This window comes from Nomascus leucogenys, chromosome 16, assembly GCF_006542625.1.
Source record: "Nomascus leucogenys isolate Asia chromosome 16, Asia_NLE_v1, whole genome shotgun sequence".
In the NCBI taxonomy this organism is placed as follows: Eukaryota; Metazoa; Chordata; class Mammalia; order Primates; family Hylobatidae; genus Nomascus; species Nomascus leucogenys.
This window is the reverse complement of record NC_044396.1, coordinates 92,392,760-92,414,571: the sequence shown is the minus strand read 5'-3', so window position 1 is coordinate 92,414,571 and position 21,812 is coordinate 92,392,760. Positions and strand designations below refer to the sequence as shown.

The window sequence follows — 21,812 nt, the reverse complement described above, 5'->3', positions numbered from 1 at the left end:
GTGGTGGCGCACGCCTGTAGTCCCAGCCACTCGGGAGGCTGAGGCAGAAGAATCGCTTGAACCTGGGAGGCGGAGGTTGCAGTGAGCCGAGATCGTGCCACTGCACTCCAGCCTGGGCAACAGAGTGAGACTCTGTCTCAAAAACAAAACAAAACAAAACAACAGAAAAACAAAAAACAAAAAACCCCTGGCAGTCGGGCTGAGCTTCGGTAGACTGGCTTCAGGGGTCTAGAGGTATCAGCATATCTACAGTTCCATGTGTACATCTGTACATCAGTCAGGGGTTGGCCAGTGTGGAAAGGGTGGGACAGAGAGTTATGCAGCACTGGCATTTGTGTCTTGGCCACTGTCCACAGGGAGTGCACTGCGGTTTGCATTAATCATTTGTGTAGGCAGCAGGTTTCTCCATGTAACAGAACTTTAGTCTATCAAATTCATCTAGAAAACTCCTGTTCAGAGAAAGTGGAGTTTTCTAGATGAACTTGATTTGTATTTCAACAAAATACAACTACTGAATTCTGTTTCAGGGAAGGGAGTGGTATTCAGTTCCCCACCTGAACACTTTAATGCCCCTAAATATAAACAAAAGACAGAGGCTCACAGAGGCGCATCTTAGAACAGGAACAAACTGAAACATCGGCCCACTCTCTTCATTTTACAGGCAGGGGTGATGGTGTGAGGCTTTGTTATTCAGGTGTCAGGATCCTGCTGTAGAGGTGACAACCACTAGGAAAGGGCCTAGAAACCAGCATTTGGTGTGTGAGGGCACCCTCTGTAACGGTCCCAAATGAGACGTATGGACCTGATTTCTACTTACCTCCTGCCTGTGATTTGGCCTTTGAAGAGAAAATGTGCTGATCGTTGAACCCTGATATTTTGGTCTGATTGATAATTTTGTGTCTCCTGTTACATTAATAGTTAAACCTCCAGTTTTCCTACATCAGTCTCTTACAAGTTTGGTTAATGTGAAATCAGTCCACTAGAGGCTGATGATACTAATAGTCAAATGATTGATGATTGTGATAATAACTCTGGGGCATCAAAAGTTTAACTCATATCCCCTACCTAAAGGACGTGGCATAGTATAATATATTTGGCCAGGTTCTTCACAGAACAAAACGTTTGTAGGGTTATCTGGAAATCCAGACTTCCTCAAGGTCTGTGCAGCTCAATGTCTGCCCAGTGCAGACCTCGGACGTGGTGTCGTGGCGTGTGTGGTGGGGGGGCTTCCCTTGGCTCCTCTGGGCTTCAGTCTCCCCACAGGCAGTGAGGGCTAATATCTGTTTACTTTGTAGGGTTGCTCTGAAGGTCATACATGATATTTGTTAAGCATCATGCTTGGCATAAAGGTGTTATTCAATGGAAAACACCTGTTTTTTATTTTAATGGTGGCGTCAAGATTGCAGTGAGTTTTAGTCTGCATTTGCAGAGATGGCTGTACACAAAGTAGCTCTTAAATAGCACCATAATCATGGGGCCTCTTCTCTGTGTAGACGATTTAATAAATGTGCTATTTCCATAAGATTATTGGGATATACCTTTTTGAATCTTCTTAACATGTTTAAAAATGAAAATAGCTAATGATAAACATGACTCTTGGAACCAGTACCTCTTGAGGTGTGTTTTGCCATGATGGGAAATTGCATTCTAGAGAGAAGTCTAATTGGATCACACAGATATTTGGGTAGTTTAGCAGACCACAAAGGCTTTCAAAAGTTTCTTCATAATAGTGAAGTTAATAGTTTTGTATTTTAAACTAACTACAAAGCTACCTTCTAAAAGTTGGAAATCTTTAACTTGATGAAGTGTCCAGTTATTCTGTGTGTGTGTGCATGTGTGTGCATGTGTGTGTGTGTGTGTGTGTGTGTGTGAGAGAGAGAGAGAGATAAGAGATAGAGAGAGAGAGAGAGAGAGATGCATTTTAGGGGGTTGTGAAAAGTTCCACAGAGCTACTGGCACCTTTTCTCCCCCATTCTAGGTTGCTGACATACATTTGCATAAATAATCCTTTGTCACTTGGCTTATTTATGGAAGTAAGGAATTCTCATACTTGTTTAAGAAGAGCTGGCAGGCTGGGCATGGTGGATCATTCCTGTAATCCCAGCAGCTTGAGACCAGCCTGGCTAACATGGTGAAACCCGTCTCTACTAAAAATACAAAAAAAAAAAAAATTAGCCGGGCCTGGTGGCGCACGCCTGTAGTCCCAGCTACCTGGGAGGCTGAGGCAGGAGAATTGCTGGAACCCGGGAGGCAGAGGATGAAGTGAGCCTAGATCACGTCACTGCACTCCAGCCTGGGTGACAGAGCAAGACTCTGTCTTAGAGGAAAAAAAAAGAAGAGCTGAAGCATGAACATAGAAAGTGGAAAGGCAGAGAGGTGAGGAGGCACTTAATTTGTTTAGGGTGTGAGTAACAGTAGCTTTTCTTTACTCTCTTCCTGTCTGAAGCAAAAAGGCACCAAACTTGCAACATACTGTTCCTCAGAATTGCTTTTCTGATCAGATACAAGTCAGATTTTTCTCTAGGCTATGTGAATTGTGAAATGTATTTTAGTAGTTATTTTTAAAAGTAGTTTTGTTTTCCAAATAAAATACCATAATTTGTTCTTTCTTCCAGGGGCACAGGAAGTTCTCATTGATCCAGGTACATGATCTATGTGTTTAGTTTCTTTTGGTTATTTTTTTAAGTGCTTGTTTCATGGTGATGTGAATGAATGGTTAAAATTTAAGTAACTTTAGATCAGAACTGTTAAAAGCTTGATGATTGATTGGTGGGTCCTTGCTTGATGGGCACCCCGTTGCTTTATGTTGTCTGTTGAAGAGGAGGCTTCTTCCTCTAGCATGGCTAAGTGAATGATTTGAGAATTGTGCCTTTAATTCTTTGAATGCATTGAGCATGTTTGTCCTGTTAATTTTGAATTCATTTGTAATCATGACTTTCCTCTAATTTGTGGCTTGTGCTCCCTTCCACGTGAGTTAATTCTCTACTGCATTTCGTCTGTGTGTTCTTAACAGGGAAAGAAATCTCGTATTTTTTACAGGGGCAGTTTTTTCTTTCCCTCGTAATATCTTCTGTAATTAATACAGCAAAAACCTCTTTTATTACAGTGCTTAATTATTTCATGATGAGCTCTATTGTTTTCTGACTTAATGAGAAACAATGACAGGGTAAATAATACCAAATGAAAACAGCCTAGAATTGAAATCAGATGGCTGTGCTTACACAGGCTTTGTGACTAACACATTTGCTTTCATCTCCTCGTGCATCTTGGCTCTGAAATGAAGTTGCCTCAGGTTTGCAGGCGTTGGTTTTAACATTTGCGTTCACTCCTTTCTCTAGGCCAGTGGCTAAGTTTCCTGATGGGATTTGTGGAATGGGTAGAGAAAGGACAACAAATGCTTAGTTTTGGTTTCAGGAGACCTGAGTTGCTGATGACAAGACAATTGGGGGACAGTCAGGCGGGCAGACTTCATGCCACTGAAGAGCTGAAAGCCCCGCCAACACTGATGACAAATGAAATGGATGTTGAATGTACTGGTATTTGACCAGTATGAGTTGCTGAGCCCCAGTTTGGCTGGTTATGCCTGCTATAAAATACTGAATTGCAGTGTGTCAATCGCATTAGTTGTAGGAGAATTAGATGTGTACACCGTATAGAAGTAGCTTAGAGCTATAAGAAAAATCAGGTGTTTGTCGAGATAAGGCATTTTAAAAAGATTTCCGACGCTTTTCAAGATAAGGTTGTGTAGAGGTGAAATTGAGTTTAGAGTGCTGGGAGGAAAAGTGAGGAGATTCTGTGGGGCTTTGTTATTCAAGGGTGCATCAAGGTTCTGCTGTAGAGGTGAAAACTGCCAGGAAGGACCCAGAAACCAGTGTTTGGTGTGTGAGGACATCCTCTGTAATGGTCCCAAATGAGAAACGTGTGGACCCGACTTCTCTTTACTAATGGGAGAGCGAGTAAAGAGAATGAGATGCCGTCCTGGCCCCACATTCTGGTTCCTGCATTCCAGGCCACCCCAGTTCCTGCTAATGCCTTCTGGCCTCTGCTCGTGGGGACCTTTGTATCAGGACTGACTCGTTACTGAAATCATGTCTGTCTTTCAAGTGTTGGTCCTTTCTAAACCCTTGCAAATGTGTTAGCAGTGACAGTGCTGGTAGGGAATCTTCCTAGCTCCTAGGAGCAATGCAGTTTGATTCTTCACAGCCTCTCTATCTGAATAGCTAACACTCTCTCAGGGGTTGTAAAATTGTTCAGCTCCCGGAAAACCCATTCATATGAAGCTATCACAAAATTACATCACTTTCATTTGATTTTTGAGTTTTAAATGGACATAATGTTTGAAGCAGGCTGTTTCCAAATTTTTTTCCTACCCGCTTTCCCCACCACCGTTTCCAAAACGGGAAGAAGAGTTTCACGGTTTTTGGGGGCTCCTCCATCTCTCATCCGAAGAACTAAGCTTCCCCTCCCAGCATTTCTAGCACCTAGGCCTTTGTGTTCTTTATCTGCATTTTTAAAGTGGAATGATTCTTAAAACTCTTTTTTCTTGTGTTTTTTTTTTCTTTCATTTCTTTTCTTTTCTTTTTTTTTGGAGACAGGTTCTCACTCTGCCGCCAAGGCTGGAGTGCAGTGGCTATTCACAGGCGCGATCCTAGCTCACTGCGCCCTTGAACTCCTGGACCCAGGCAATTCTGCCACCTCAGCCTCTGGAGTAGCTGGGACTACAGGTGTGTGCCACCATGCCCAGCTAGTTTTTAAATTTTTTCATAGAGATGGGGTCTCTCTATGTTGACCAGGCTGGTCCTGGCCTCAAGCAATCCTCCCACCTTTGCCTCCCAAAGTGATTACAAACGTGAGCCACTGTGCCTGGCCTCTTTTTTTTTTTTTTTTTAAATTTAATTTCTAAACATTTCATGTACATTCAGCAACTACTTTACGTAAAATGATCTTTTGGATAATTTTGGTTGACTCAGTTGCTTTTTCCATTTTCATGTTGAGGAGAGTTTATGTGTATATATGTATATGTGTATATGTGTATATATGTATATATATGTGTATATATGTATATGTGTATATATGTGTATATGTGTATATGTGTATATATGTGTATATGTGTATATGTGTATATATGTGTATATGTATATGTGTATATATGTGTATATATGTATGTGTATATATGTGTATATATGTATATGTGTATATGTGTATATATGTATATGTGTATATATGTGTATATATGTATATGTGTATATGTGTGTATATGTGTATATATGTGTATATGTGTATATATGTATATATATGTGTATATATGTATATGTGTATATGTATATGTGTATATATGTGTATATATGTATGTGTATATATGTGTATATATGTATATGTGTATATGTGTATATATGTATATATGTATATGTATATATGTGTATATATGTATATGTGTATATGTGTATATATGTGTATATGTGTATATATGTGTATATGTGTATATATGTATATATAGTGTATATATGTATATGTATATGTGTATATGTATGTCTATGTATATGTGTATATATGTGTATGTATATGTGTATATATGTGTATATATGTGTGTATATATGTGTATATATATGCGTGTATATATATATGTATATATATATATGCCACATTTTGTTTTTCCATATTCCATCGGTTGAGGGACATTTGTATCATTTGTACCTTTTGGCTATTGTGAATAATGATGTTATAAGCATTTGTGTGGACATATGTTTGTTTGATTTATTTATTTATTTTTTGAGATGGAGTTTCATTCTTGTTGCCCAGGCTGGAGTGCAATGGTGCGGTCTTGGCTCACTGCAACCTCCACCTCCTGGGTTCAAGCGATTCTCCTGCCTCAGCCTCCCAAATAGCTAGGACTACAGGTGCCCACCAACATGCCTGGCTAATTTTTTTTGTATTTTTAGTAGAGAAAGGGTTTCACTATGTTGGCCAGGCTGGTCCTGAACTCCTGACCTCAGGTGATCCCACCTCAGCCTCCCAAAGTGCTAGTATTACAGGTGTGAGCCACTGTGCCTGGCCCATATGTTTTAAATCCTATTATGTGTATGCCTAGGAAGGGGAGTTGCTGGGTCATGTGGTAACTCAAAGTTTAACTTTTTCAGAAACTGCCAGATTGTTTTCCAAAGTGGCTGTACCACTTTACATTCCTACTAGCAATGAATGCAAGTTCTAATTTCTCTGCATCCTTGTCAATACTTGTTACCTTTTTGATTGTGGCCATCCTGGTGGATGTGACCTGGTGTCTCAGTGTGGTTTTGGTTTGCATGTCCCTTGTAGCTAATGATGTGCATCTTTTCATGTGATTATTGTCATCTCTATATTTTCTTTGAAAAAATATCTATTTAGATAGTTACCAATTTTTAAATTGGGTTGTCTTTTTGTCTTTTTATTGTTGAGTTGTAACAGTTTTGTTTCGTTTTTGTTTTTTTTTTTTTTTTTGAGACAGAATCTTGCTTTGTCGCCCAGGCTGGAGTGCAGTGGTGTGATCTCGGCTCACTGCAACCTCTGCCACCTGGGTTCAAGCGATTCTCTTGCCTCAGTCTCCTGAGCAGCTGGGATTACAGACACATGCCACCAAGCCTGGCTAATTTTTGTATTTTTAGTAGAGATGAGGTTTCACTTTGACCAGGCTGGTCTCGAACTCCTGACCTCAGGTGATCCGCCCACCTCGGCCCCCCAAAGTGCTGGGATTACATGCGTGAGCCACTGCACCCGGCCAGTAACAGTTTTTTATATATTCTATATATGAGTCCTTTGATATATGATTAGCAAAATTTTTCTTTCATTCTATGTGTTATCTTTTCATTCTCTTGATATGGTGTCCTTTGAAGCATACAAGTTTTAAATTTGGATGAAATCCAGTTTATGTTTTCTTTATTTCTGTGCTTTTGATGTCATATCTATGACTTAAGATGCTCTATATAAACTTTACACCTAAAGCAATTTAATCTTCACAATTCTAGGAGACAGGTACTGTTGTTATCCCTAGGCTATAAACGGGGCAACTGAGATGCAGGAAGGTTCTCTTACTCGCTGAGGGTCATAGCTAGTAAGTGGTGATGTGGGCATTCAGACTCATGAGTTTGCACTCCTCTTAACCACCGTACCCTATTGCTTTTTTTTTTTTTTTTTTTTTTTTGAGACGGAGTCTCACTTGTCGCCCAGGCTGGAGTGCAGTGGCGCAATCTCGGCTCACTGCAAGCTCTGCCTCCCGGGTTCATGCCACTCTCCTGCCTCAGCCTCCCGAGTAGCTGGGACTACAGGCGCCTGCCACCATGCCCGGCTAATTTTTTGTTTTTAGTAGAGACGGGGTTTCACTGTGTTAGCCAGGATGGTCTCGATCTCCTGACCTCGTGATCTGCCCGCCTCGGCCTCCCAAAGTGCTGGGATTACAGGCGTGAGCCACCGCGCCCAGCCGTCTATTGCTTTTTTTAGGGAATCATTTATTGAAAACTCTTTGCTTATTTGATTTCTTGCCCTTTTTTTTTTTTTTTTTTTGTCACGAGGGACCTCATCTCTTCATTCACCTTGCAGAGTTCAGCGTAGGTTTATTTTTGGTCTAATGTAGGCAGAATCATTGCTATCAGTTAATTTCCGTATTACTTACTCTCTGGTGATGATCGTTGCTAGTTGACCTAACAAAGTCATTTAAGGCTTTTCTCGTCATCACACTAAGAAAAGTAGCATCATGACTACAGAAAGTTCAAAAACAGTATTTGATTGATTCCATTTCGTTAACTAAAGGAAAAAATCCCCAGTGTTGACACAGATTGTAAGCCTTTCCAGAACAGGGTCGTGTCTTCCTTTTCTTCCTGTTGTTCCCTCACTCAGTGCCTGGCACAGGGCCTCACTGTCCAGCGGATTAGCTAGAGTATGGCGGTCTTCAGTCACTGTGGACAATGACAGAATTTTGACAACAGTATCTGTTGTTTGTTTCATAAGGGAAAAAAAATCATATAGAAATATCTCTCAGATGTATAGAAAAAGCCTGGAATTTTGTAAAGACTTCCAGAAAACAAAAACATACAAAGGCATTTTCACTGCTTTTAGATGTCTTAGACGTATTATGGTTACACAACAGAGTAAATTCATTAACTAGATTTGACAAGTCATGTAATATTGATTACCTGTCATAATTAAAATATTCTGGCTCCATTAAAGTAATTAGTGCCCATGAGTAAACAAAAATAAGCTAGCATTTATATGCAGCATGGGGGTAGCCTTTATATATATGTGTGTTCATGTATGTATTTCTGTCTTTCAGAGGATTTGGCAGCTTTTGAACATTATTCTAACTTTAGAATTCTATTTAAAAAATCATCACTGTGGCTAGTGCACTTTGGGCTGAGTTTATCCTGTCTTATGTGCAGAATTCCACTGTCTCCTAGGGAAAGGTTTCCTTCCATTATATTGAGTTAATATCTGAATTACAGGAGCTGTGATTTCTTGAACTCCTGGCCTTAAGTGAGCCTCTTGCCTCAACCTCCCAAAATGATAGGAATTTAGGTGTGATCCACAGTACCTGGCTGGGGCTGTAATTTCTAGGCCTTTTCCTCTCCATGTGTTTAAAGTTGACTATCAAATGTGATTTTCCCTTTGTTTGTTGGGTTTTCATTAGTCAACTAGAACTTTTGAAAATGAATTTGTTTTTATATGTTATACAGATTTCCCTAGGAACTTGATGGGTTTTTGCTTTTAAGTTTTCAATTTATGAAAAACTTAAATATACTCTTATTTATAAGTTATTTTTCACTAGATATTTGTTTATCTCTTTATACATTTTTTTAAGGAGTAGGTGTGCATGTTTAAAAAATAACTTATACATGTAACAAACCTGCACATGTACCCCTTGGACATAAAAGTTGGAAAGAAAAAAAATGTAAAAACAAAACCATGTTTTTTCCTTATTGTAAAAGTCTTCATTATAGAGAATTTAGAAAATAAAGGTAAAGAAAATAAATTTTAAAATTACCCATACTTCCCTCACCCCAGGTAGGTTGTAGTACATTTTGAAATTGGGAAGTATAAGTCTTCTGAATTTGTTCTTTTCTTCTCAAGATAGTTTTGGTTATTCTGGATCCTTTGAATTTCCGTATGAATTTTGGGATCAGATGGTCATTTTCTACAAAGAATCCAGCTGGGATTTTGATAGAGATCTGATAGAGATTCTCCAAACTGTTGATTAGTTTGGAGAATATTGCCATTTTAAGAAGATTATATCTTGTAATCCATGGACATGGGATGTTTTTTCAACATTTACCTTCTTTAATTTTTTTTAGCCAATGTTTTGAGTTTTCAGAATACCATTTTATACTTTTTTTGGGGGTTATATTTTTTTGGGTTAAATAAAAAGTATTTTATTCTTTTTCATGCTATTGTAAACAGAATTTTCTTAATTTCATTTTCACATGGTTCATTGCAAGTATATGGAAACACAATTTTTTGTGTATTGGTTTTATATCCTTCAGATTTGTGGAACTCATTTCTTAGCTCTAAAAGTTTTTTAGTGGATTTTTTAGGACTTTCTAGAGGCAGGATCATGTCATCTGAAAAGAGAGAGAGTTTTTCATCCTTTCTCTCTTTTTTTATTTTTTGAGATGGAGTCTCGCTGTGTCCCCCAGGCTGGAGTGCAGTGGCGCGATCTCGGCTCACTGCAAGCTCCGCCTCCCGGGTTCACGCCGTTCTCCTGCCTCAGCCTCCCGAGTAGCTGGGACTACAGGCACCCGCCACCACGTCCGGCTAATTTTTTTTGTATTTTTAGTAGAGACGGGGTTTCACCGTGTTAGCCAAGATGGTTTTGATCTCCTGACCTCGTGATCTCCCCGCCTTGGCCTCCCAAAGTGCTGGGATTACAGGTGTGAGCCACCGCACCCAGCCTCTTCCTTTCTAATTTGGATGACTTGTCTTATCCTTGATTGTAGGGGGAGTCTTTTATCATGAAGCATGATGGTAGCTGTGGCTTTTTCACAGATGCCCTTTATCAGGTTGAGAACATTCCCTTCTATGCCTCGTTTTTTTTTTTGTTTTGTTTTTGTTTTTGTTTTTTTGAGACAAAGTCTCGCTCTGTCACCCAGGCTGGAGTGCAGTGGCGCAATCTCAGCTCACTGCAAGCTCCGCCTCGCAGGTTCACTCCATTCTCTTGCCTCAACCTCCCCACCAGCTAGGACTACAGGCGCCCACCACCACGCCCGGCAAATTTTTTTTGTTTTTTGAGATGGAGTCTTGCTCTGTCGCCCAGGCTGGAGTGCAGTGGCGCCATCTCAGCTCACTGCAAGCTCCGCCTCCTGAGTTCACACCATTCTCCTGCCTCAACCTCCCGAGTAGCTGGGACTACAGGTGCTCACCACCACACCTGGCTAATTTTTTTGTATTTTCAGTAGAGATGGGGTTTCACTGTGTTAGCCAGGATGGTCTCAATCTCCTGACCTCGTAATCCACCCACCTCGGCCTCCCAAAGTGCCGGGATTACAGGCTTGAGCCACCGCGCCTGGCCAATTTTTTTGTATTTTTAGTAGAGACGGGGTTTCACCGTGTTAGCCAGGATGATATCGATCTCCTGACCTTGTGATCCACCCGCCTCGGCCTCCCAAAGTGCTGAGATTACAGGCGTGAGCCACCGCGCCTGGTCAGCCTAGTTTGTTGAGTGTCATTACGAAAGGGTGTTGAATTTATCAAATGCTTTCTTTGTGTCTGTTGAGATGATCATGTGGTTTTGTCCTTTATTTTACTAATTTTCAGACATTAAACTAACCTTAGATTCCTGAGCTGAATCCCACTTGATCTTGTTGTATAAGCCTTTTTATATCATGCTGGATTCAGTGTGCTAGTATTTTATTGAGGATATTTGCATCCATCTATCTATCTATCTATCTATCTATCTATCTATCATTTTTTTTTTTTTTTTTTGAGACGGAGTGTCGCTGTTGCCCAGGCTGGGGTGCAGTGGCGCGATCTCGGCTCACTGCAGGCTCCACCCCCCAGGATTCACGCCATTCTCCTGCCTCAGCCTCCCGAGTAGCTGAGACTACAGGCGCCCGCTACCTCGCCTGGCTAATTTTTTGTATTTTTAGTAGAGATGGGGTTTCACCGTGTTAGCCAGGATGGTCTTGATCTCCTGACCTCGTGATCCGCCCACCTCGGCCTCCCAAGTGCTGGGATTGCAGGCGTGAGCCACCGCGCCCGGCCCTATCTATTTTTTTGAGATGGAGTCTCACTTTGTCGCCCAGGCTGGAGTGCAGTTGCTTGATCTCGGCTCACTGCAACCTCTGCCTCCCAGGTTCAACTGCTTCTACTGCCTCAGCCTCCCGAGTAGCTGGGACTACAGGCATGTGCCACCGCTCCCAGCTGATTTTTGTATTTTTAGTAGAGACAGGGTTTTACCATGTTGGCTAGGCTGGTCTTGAACTCCTGACCTCAGTCAATCCACCTACCTTGGCCTCCCAAAGTGCTGGGTTTACAGGTGTGAGCCACTGCGCCCAGCCTTGCATCTATATTCATAAGCAATGTGGATCCGTAGTTTTCTTTTGATGTCTTTTTCTGGTTTTGGTATTAGGGCAACATTAGCCTCATATAATGAATTGGTTAATGTTCCTTCCTCTTATGTTTTCTGGAAGAGCTTATGAAGAACTGGTGTTAATTTGTCCTTAAATATTTGGTAGAATTCACCATTGAAGACAGCTGTACCTGGCTTTTCTTTATTTTTATTTTTTATTGTACTTTAAGTTTTGGGATACATGTGCAGAATGTGCAGGTTTTTATATAGGTATACACGTGCCATGGTGGTTTGCTGCACCCATCAACCCGTCATCTACATTAAGTATTTCTCCTAATGCTGTCCTTCCCCTAGCCCCCCATTCCCTGACAGGCCCTGGTGTGTGATGTTCCCCTCCCTGTGTCCATGTGTTATCATTGTTCAGCTCCCACTTATGAGTGAGAACATGTGGTGTTTGGTTTTCTGTTCCTGTGTTAGTTTGCTGAGAATGATGGTTTCCAGCTTCATCTATGTCCCTGCAAAGGACGTGAAGTCATCCTTTTTTATGGCTGCATAGTATTCCATGGTGTATATGTGCACATTTTCCTTATTAAGTCTATCATTGATGGGCATTTGGGTTGGTTCCAAGTCTTTGCTATTGTGAACAGTGCTGCAATAAACATACGTACGCATGTGTCTTTATAGTAGAATGATTTATAATCCTTTGGGTATATACCCAGTAATGGGATTGCTGGGTCAAATGATATTTCTGGTTCTAGATCCTTGAGGAATTCCTACACTGTCTTCCACAATGGTTGAACTAATTTGCACTCCCACCCACAGTATAAAGGCATTCCTAGTTCTCCACATCCTCTCCAGCATCTGTTGTTTCCTGACTTTTTAATGATCGCCATTCTAACTGGCATGAGATGGTATCTCATTGTGGTTTTGATTTGCATTTCTCTAATGACCAGTGATGATGAGCTCTTTTCGTATGTTTGTTGGCCGCATAAATGTCTTCTCTTGAGAAGTGTCTGTTCATATCCTTTGCCCACTTTTTGATGGGGTTGTTTTTTTCTTGTAAATTTAAGTTCTTTATAGATTCTGGATATTAGCCCTTTGTCAGATAGATAGATTGCAAAAATTTTCTCCCATTCTGTAGGTTGCCTGTTGACTCTGATGATAGTTTCTTTTCCTGTGTAGAAGCTGTTTAGTTTAATTAGATCCCATTTGTCAGTTTTGGCTTTTGTTGCCACTGCTGTTTTAGTTATGAAGTCTTTGCCCATGCCTGTGTCCTGAATGGTATTGTCTAGGTTTTCTTCTAAGATTTTTATGATTTTAGGTCCTACGTTTAAGTCTTTAATCCATCTTGAGTTAATTTTTGTATAAGGTGTAAGGAAGGGGTCCAGTTTCAGTTTTCTGCATATGGCTAGCCAGTTTTCCCAACACCATTTATTAAATAGGGAATCTTTTCCTCATTGTTTGTTTTTGTCAGGTTTGTCAAAAATCAGATGGTTGTAGATGTGTGGCATTATTTCTGAGGCCTCTGTTCTGTTCCATTGGTCTATATATCTGTTTTGGTACCAGTACCATGCTGTTTTGGTTACTGTAGCCTTGTAGTATAGTTTGAAGTCAGGTAGCATGATGCCTCCAGCTTTGTTCTTTTTGTTTAGGATTGTCTTGGCTATCTGGGCTCTTTTTTGGTTCCATATAAAATTTAAAGTAGTTTTTTAAAATTTGGTGAAGAAAGTTAATGGTAGCTTGATGGGGATAGCATTGAATCTATAAATTACTTTGGGCAGTATGACCATTTTCACGATATTGATTCTTCCTATCCATGAGCATGGGATGTTTTTCCATTTGTTTGTGTCCTCTCTTATTTCGTTCAGCAGTGGTTTATAGTTCTCCTTGAAGAGGTCCTTCACATCCCTTGTAAGTTGTATTGCTAGGTATTTTATTCTCTTTGAAGCAATTGTGAATGAGAGTTCACTCACGATTTGGCTCTCTGTCTATTATTGTGTGCCTGGCTTTTCTTTCTGGGATTACAGGCGTGCACCACCATGCCCGGCTAATTTTTTGTATTTTTAGTAGAGATGGGGTTTCACCATGTTGGCCTAGATCATCTTGAACTCCTGACCGCAAGTGATCTGGTCACCTTGGCCTCCTAAAGTGCTGGGATTATAGGTGTGAGCCACTGCACCTGGCCAGTTTTCAGCTCAAAGTATTTTTTTTTCAATTATTTTTATTTTTATTTTCTTCTTATTTTTAGACAAGGTTCTACTCTGTTACCCAGGCTGGAGTGCAGTGGTGATTATAGCTCACTGCAGCCTAGAATTCCTGGGCTCAAGAGATCTTCCTGCTTCCGCCTCCCAAGTAGCTGAGACTATAGGCACATGGCATCATACCCAGCTAATCAAAGTGTTTTCTTATTTCTAGGCCAGGTGTGGTGGCTCACACCTGTAATCCCAGTACTTTGGGAGGCTGAGGTGGGCAGATCATTTGAGGTCAGGAGTTCAAGACCAGTCTGGCCAACATGGTGAAACCCCATCTCTACTAAAAATACAAAAATTAGCTGGGCATGGTGGCACGTCTGTAATCCCAGCTACTGGGGAGGCTGAGATAGGAGAATTGCTTGAACCTGGGAGGCAGAGGTTGCAATGAGCCAAGATCGCACCACTGCACTCCAGACTGGGGGACAGAGAGAGAACCTGGCTCAAATTAAAAAAAAAAGTATTTTCTAATTTATCTTGTGATTTCTTCTTTGACCCATTGGTTATTTAGGTGTGTGCTATTTGATTTCCAAGTATTTGTGAATTCCCCAAATTTCATTCTGTTGTTGATATCTAAAATAATTCTGTTACAAAAAATAATTCTGTTGTGGTTGGAGAACACATTTATATGATTTCAGTTATTTGTTTATTTATTTATTTATTTTGAGACAGGGTCTCTCTCTGTCACCCTGGCTGGAGTGCAGTGGCATGATCATGGCCCACTGCAGCCTCAACCTCCCAGGCTCAAGCAATCCTCCCACCTCAGCCTCTAAAGTAGCTGGGACTACAGGGCCATGACACCATGCCTGGTTAATTTTTAGATTTTTTGTAGAGTCAGGACCTCACTATATTGCCCATGCTGGTCTCGAACTCCTAGGCTCAAGTGATCTTCCCGCCTTAGTCTCCCAAAGTGCTGGGATTTTAGGTGTAAATCACTGCTCCTGGCCTTCTTTTAATTTTTTAAAAATTTCTACTGTAGAATATTTTTTGGTCATGCTTCCTTTATCCTCTTTCAGCTTGCTTAAAAACCACAACTTCTTCATATTTCTTCTTGGGTCAATTTCCCTTTAATTCTTTTGATGATGTATCTCCAGTCTTATTCTAGAATTTTTATATTCCTGGGGAAGAAAAAGAATCAGACCTTCCTTCAAGACTTGGTTCTTCAGTAGGTGTCTGGCAGCTGTCAGTAAAGCCAAGGCTGGCCTGACGCTTATGTTCCTTTCATCATGGTGTCCAGATGATGATTATTTATTTATTTATTTATTATTATTTTTTTTGAGACAGAGTCTCACTCTTGTTGCCCAGGCTGGAGTGCAATGCGTGATCTCAGCTCACCACAACCTCTGCTTCCCGGGTTCAAGCGATTCTCCTGCCTCAGCCTCCTGAGTAGCTGGGATTACAGGTGTCCGCTACCATGCCTGGCTAATTTTTGTATTTTTAGTAGACATGGGGTTTCACCATGTTGGCCAGGCTGGTCTTGAACTCCTGACCTCAGGTGATCTACCTGCCCGGCCTCCCAAAGTGCTGGGATTACAGACGTGAGCCACCGTGCCCGACCCGGGTGGTGACTTTTTAATTATTGCACACACTGCTGTGGCAATGTATTCCCCGTGCCCAGCTCAGCACCTGGCACAGAAGAGGCACTTAGCAAGTGTTATGAGTGTCAGTGAGAAAATGACTCATTCCGTTCATGGCCTGTGTCCTTTCCTTTCCTTTTTCCTCTCCTTTCCCAGACACAAAGACCAGTGGATCACGGCCTATGATCTCAATTTGTAATGTATCTTCTCCATTTTCATTTTATTTATATTCCCAATTGTATATGTTTTTGTGCTCTTGTCTTTACGAAATGCATCCTGTTTTTAATATAATAGAATTGTTTTGTAGCTTAATGAGTTGACCATAATTCTAATTTTTTTAAACTGTTGATTTTGAAATAATTTAAAACTTATAAATCTTATAAAAGAGTGGTAAAGATAATTCTGATGTACTCTTCACCCGTATTTGCCAGTTGTTACCATTTGCTTTATTATTTGATCTCTGTGTGTATACAAAGTTTTTTTTGAGCGATATGACGGTGAGTTGCAGACCTGATGCCTTGTCCTGAGTACCTCAGTGTGCATTTCCTAAGGACAGGGTCATTCACATAAACAGTACAGTGATTAAAATCAGAGAATTTAACGTTGATGCATTCAATACCTTTATCTACCCCCCAGACCTTATTTGCATTCCACCAGCTGTTCCAATACAGCAGTTCTATTTCCTGATGTGGGATCCAGTCCAGGATCACACACGGCATTTAGTGTCTATGGTACTTAGTATTGTCTCAGCCTATCTTCGTTTTTCATGATAATTGATATTTCTGAAGAATGCAGGCCATTTATTTTGTGGAATGTTCTCACTTTGTGTTTGCCTGAAGTTGCTTTGTGATTATGAGGTTTTGCATTTTGGCAGGGCAGAAGGAGGGGTCAAGTAAGTGATCCATCATGCATTAAATCAGAGGCACATGAGGTTCATTTGTCCCATTACTGGTGAGGATAACTTTGATAATTGGTTCAAGTGGAGTCTGATGGAGTTTTCCACTGTAAAGTTACTATTTTTCTCGATGTAAATAATAAGTAATTTGTGGGAAACAGTTTGAGACTGTATACATCTTGTTTGTCATCACACTTTCACCCACTGGTTCTGGCATTCAGTGAAGAGTTTCACCTGAGTCAGTTATTACTGTGCTGGCTGCCAAATGGCGATTTTCTTGCTTCATCATTCCTTATATGTTTATTCGTATTTTACTATAAGGAGGAGCTTTTTTTTTTTCTTTTCTCCTTCTTTCCTTCCATCCATCCATCTATTGTTATGGACTTATGGATCATTTTTTTTTAGTGGGTTCTAATCCATTGCTATTATTCTTTATTTTATAGCTCATTGGCTAGATTTGGCCAATGGAAGCTCTTCAAGCCAATTCTTAAAACCTTTTGACATGTTCCTCAATCAGTTATTGAACATATGTTTGCTTTCAGGCTCAAGATATTTTAGGTTCAGGCCAGGTGCGGTGGCTTATACCTGTAATTCCAGCACTTTGGGAGTCTGAGGCAGGCGGATCACCTGAGGTCAGGAGTTCAAGACCAGCCTGGCCAACATGGCAAAACCCCGTCTCTACTAAAAATACAAAAATTAGCTGGGCGTGGTGGTGGGTGCCTGTAATCCCAGCTTCTTGGCAGGCTGAGGCAGGAGAATTGCCTGAACCCCGGAGGCGGAGGTTGCAGTGAGCCAAGATTTCGCCATTGCACTCCAGCCTGGGCGACAAGAATGAGACTCCATCTCAAAAAAATAGATATTTTAGGTTCATTTTGTACTTTCCCTGTCTCAGCTCTGGAATCGGACATTTTTCTAAGGAGTTTTAGTTTCTTTTGTTGGAGAGTGGTATTTTGAAACCAGGGTCTGGTCACTAAGCATGCTCATTGCTACCGAGGTTCATTGATTCTAGGCCCTTTGAGAAGTTCTATTGTTATGTCAAGTTCATACTGACTTCTAATGACAGACCCAAATCCCAGGCTTCTTTCTGTTCTCTCCCTGTTTCATTTTCACATCTTCCTTCTCCACCAGGGAGAAACATGACTCCCAAGGACATCAATATAGTTCCTTGTTTTCTTAGTCCTGCAACATGTAACTGATGTTACTGTAAAAACAAACCCCTACCTAGAGTTAGAGTTCAAGGATTGGTTGTGGTTCTTTTGGTCATGATACCAAAGATAAACACAGGGTGCTGCAGTCAGAGGTTACTTGGATTTGTCCTTTAATGCTTCCTGTCAGCGTGATTATGTTATTTGAAATGTAATTATTTCTGTTTATATATCATTAATGAGTTTCCCCATCTTTGCTGATTTTTAAAATCTTTTTTTCCTTTTTTTATTTTTACAGTTCTTTGAGTTGCTGTTTTATATTTCTAAATCTATATAATTTTTTTTTTTTTTTTTTTTTGAGACAGTCTCGCTCTGAAGCCCAGGCTGGAGTGCAGTGGTGCAGTCTCGGCTCACTGCAAGCTCTGCCTCCTGGGTTCACGCCGTTCTCCTGCCTCAGCCTCCTGAGTAGCTGGGACCACAGGCGCCCGCCACCACGCCTGGCTAATTTTTTGTATTTTTAGTAGAGATGGAGTTTCACCATATTAGCCAGGATGGTTTTGATCTCCTGACCTCATGATCCGCCCGCCTCGGCCTTCCAAAGTGCTGGGATTACAGGCGTGAGCTACTGCGCCCGGCCTTTTTTTTGTTGTTGTTGTTGTTTTGAGATAGAGTCTTGCTCTGTTGCCCAGGCTGGAGTGCAGTGGCATGATCTTGGCTCACTGCAATCTCTGCTTCCCGGGTTGAAGCAATTCTTGTGCCTCAGCCTCCTGAGTAGTTGGGACTACAGGCGCATGCCACCATGTCTGGCTAATTTTTGTATTTTTAATAGAGATGGGGTTTTACCATGTTGGCCAGGCTGGTCTTGAACTCCTGGCCTCAGGCGATCTGTCTGCCTCAGCCTCCTAAAGGGCAGGGCTTACAGGCGTGAGCCATCGTGCCTGGCCAAATCTACATAAAATGTTAATATCGTTCCAAAAATCAAAACTATATAAAAAGGGTTACCCAGAGAAGTGCCACTTCCTCTCCTATTTTTTTTTTTTTTTTTTTTTTTGGAGACAAGGTCTCATGCTCTCGCCCAGGCTGGAGTGCAGTGGCATGATCACAGCTCACTGTAGCCTTGGCCTTCTGGGCTCAAGCAGTCCTCCTGCCTCAGCCTCCTAAGTAGCTGCGAATCATAGGCACGTGCCACCATGCCTGGCTAATTTTTTTGTGGAGATGGGGTTTTGCCACATTGCTCAGGCTAGTCTTGAACTCCTGGGCTCAACCCAGGAGCCTTCCTCGGCCTCCCAAAGTGCTGGGGTTATAGGCGTGACCCACCGCGCCCGGTGCCTCTCCTATTCTTTCCACCTCGTTTCCCTACCTTTATAGGTAACTAATATCATTTGTTCGTGGCCTTTTCTTCTTCTTTTTATTTTTAAATAAACACGTTGATGTTCTTAATTCTTTTTCTTGTGCAAAAGGTGAGATATTACATATATTCTTTTGTACTTGGTGTTTTTTGTTTTGTTTTGGTTGCTAATGTATCCTGGAGATCAGTCCGTATCAGCTTATGGAGATCTTCCTCATCCACTTTAACAGCTGCGTGGCACACTAAGTGTGCAGATACTGCGTTTTATTTTACCACTCTTCTTCATATGGATGTTTGATTGTTTCCCGTGTTTGGGAGTTAGAGATAATATATCAGCAAATCACACTGCATAGGTGTGTTTCTGTACTGTTGAAAGTGTGTCTTCAGTGTAAATTCCTAGAAGTGGAATTACTGGGTTAAAAAGTAAACATAAATGTCGTGTTACTAGATTCTGCCAAAGTCTTCTTCATGAATGCCGCATCATTCGCACTCACTGTAGCAGTGCATGCGAGTGTTTTCTCCATAGATTCACCAACACTATGTGTTGTCAGGCTTGTAACATTTTTGCCAACTAGATACGTGAGAAATGGCATCTCTTACCATTAATGAAGTTGAGTATCTTTTTAAATGCTCAAGGGTCATTTTTATGTTTTCCTTTTATGAATTATCTGCCCAAATATTTTGGCCATCTTTTTTTCTGTTGGATTTTTAGTTGTGTTTTTCTTTTTCAACTTTTGTGACCTTGATGTATGTGGAATATTAGCCCTTTGTAATGTATGTTGCATATATTTTTAAATCAGATTATCATTTATGTTTTGCTTTGTTTATAGTAATTTTGCTGCATTTTTATGTGGTTGAATATATTAGTCTTTTATTGCATTTAGGTTTGTGTGATAGAGAGCCTTTTCCTTTGTCCAGGTTTTAGAGGAATTTACCCGTGTTTTTTGAACCATGGTTTTCTGTTTTACATTCAGATCTCAGATCCATTTGGAGTTTACTCTTGTGTCTCCTGTGAGGTGTGGGTTTGATTTTTTTTTTTTTTTTTTTTTTCAAATGGCCACCCAGGTATCTCAGACCATTATTAGAAAGTCCATCTTGGCCCCGGCGATTCCAGGTGCTGTTTCATGGTGCTGGAGGACTTGATCCCACACTGTGGCTTATGGATGCCTTGTCTTCCTGCCATTCCTCTGCAAAATGAAGCCCGCAGTGCCCACGTAGCAGGGTTTTTGTTTTGTAGTTGGACAGCAGATGTCAGTGACCCAGGCTGCTGCTAGCCTGTTAGCCATTGCTGAAATTATTGCCCCATTGGTTCTTGGTGTATCTAAGCCATTTTTGTTCTTCTCTCTAGGAGAGAAACGTTTGCCTTTCTTTCTTTGGCGGCATCCATCTCTGCTGTCTTCCTTCTTTTTTTTTGCTTTATCTTATGTGTATGTCTGGGTTTCGTTTTGTGCCTTGTATACAGTCTTGTGCACGGTAGCAGCTCAGTACCTGTCTCTTTAGTGAACGATGAAACCATTGTTGGGCTGATACTTGACAACCTTTGTGGTGGTGCCTTTTTCAGCCTTCACCCCTCCCCGTGACTTCTTCTTATCCATGCCCTTTCTTTGTCTTTCCTCCCATCTAGGTCTTAGCCTCCTGTGCCATTGATTTTCCTGCCTGTAATCTACAGGCTATGGGTCTTGATGGCTCTGGTTCACTAGTTCATGATGATATCTCATACGGGCTGTCACAACTTTAAGATGTCAAGAAAGATCAAATCTATGGCTTACTAGTGTTTCTAGAACTTATTATTCTTTTGTTGAATGAAATTAAATTGGTCTGACCCACTAAGCTCTCTTGGGAGCGATGCTCTTGTTATTTTCCTATGGTTTATATTTTTCTTGGTTGCTCCACATAGAAATTTTTCCTCTAGCCTTGATATTGAAATTAAGTTTCTCAGCTGGGCGCGGTGGCTCACACCTGTAATTCCAGCACTTTGGGAGGTCGAGTTGGACAGATCACTTGAGGTCAGGAGTTCAAGATCAGCTTGGCCAACATGGTGAAACCCCATCTCTACTAAAAATACAAAAATTAGTGGGGCTTGCTGGTGGGTGCCTGTAATCCCAGCTACTTGGGAGGCTGAGGCAGGAGAATCACTTGATTATAGTGAGGAGGGGGATTGTAGCGAGCCGAGATCGTGCCACTGCACTCCAGCACCACTGCACTCCAGCCTGGGTGACAGAGGCTCTGTCTCAAAAAAAAAAAAAAAAAAAAAGAAAAGAAATTAAGTTGATCAAATTAGCCCTCATGACTGGAGATGCCCTTTCTTTAAAAGATGGAGGGAGCACTTGTTCCTTCTCCATGGGGGATTTCCCTCTTATGCTTTGACCATTTACTCCTCAGAGAAGAGATGAGATACCATATGAAGAATGAAAAAAACCACCGCATTCTGACCACCCCCGCGGACGGTTTCTCCAAGGGAAAAAAAGAGTAAAACTCAACAATGTAAAGATAATTCATTAGAGCTAATGAAATAAATCAAGACTCCTTGTCACTTGTTAAATATTAACTTATGCTAGAAACAAATGTATTATAAGCATGAAAAGCACACAAAGCACCACACTTCTGTGGTTAAGAACATAGGCCTAAGATGGCCTCCTACTTGGGGTCACCAGCTCTGTAATTGTGAGAACTAGTAAGGAGATTTAACCTCTCTAGGATCTTGTCTCCTCCCCTGCAGAGATGGGGTACACTAAGAATACTCTCATAGAGTTGCTGTAGATGATGACACGTGTGGATGTTCCTGACGTAGGTCCTGTTTCCGCTGAGTGTGAAAAAATGTCGCTTTTGCCCCGATGGCATTATAACAACCTGTGTGAATGCCGCCTGCTGCCTGGGGGATGGAGTTCTCAATTCTCTACCCACAGTTTATGTCACCGGGTCTTGCTGATTTGGATCTATTCTTTAAAAAGTGTGTATTTGAGATATATTTTTCTGAGCATGCCCTTTTCTATTATTATTTATAGTTCTTCCCTCTTGTCTCTTGCTGTGGTTTTCACAAAATCAGCAGGGAACAAAGTCCTAAACCACCT

At 41.1% G+C, this 21,812-nt stretch overlaps 1 protein-coding gene across 6 annotated transcripts in view; it reads left to right on the top strand.

Moving 5' to 3' along the window:
- TRAPPC9 (trafficking protein particle complex 9) overlaps positions 1-21,812 on the top strand; it is a 724,494-nt gene that overhangs the window by 29,636 nt on the left and 673,046 nt on the right. For 4 of the 6 annotated variants that reach the window (XM_030795379.1, XM_030795382.1, XM_030795377.1 and 1 more), the window contains one exon: positions 2,616-2,642. The exons of the other annotated variants lie outside the window; for them this stretch is intronic. In XM_030795379.1, the coding sequence (XP_030651239.1) occupies positions 2,616-2,642 (27 nt within the window). The remainder of the gene's footprint in view (positions 1-2,615; positions 2,643-21,812) is intronic. 6 annotated transcript variants of the gene reach the window in all.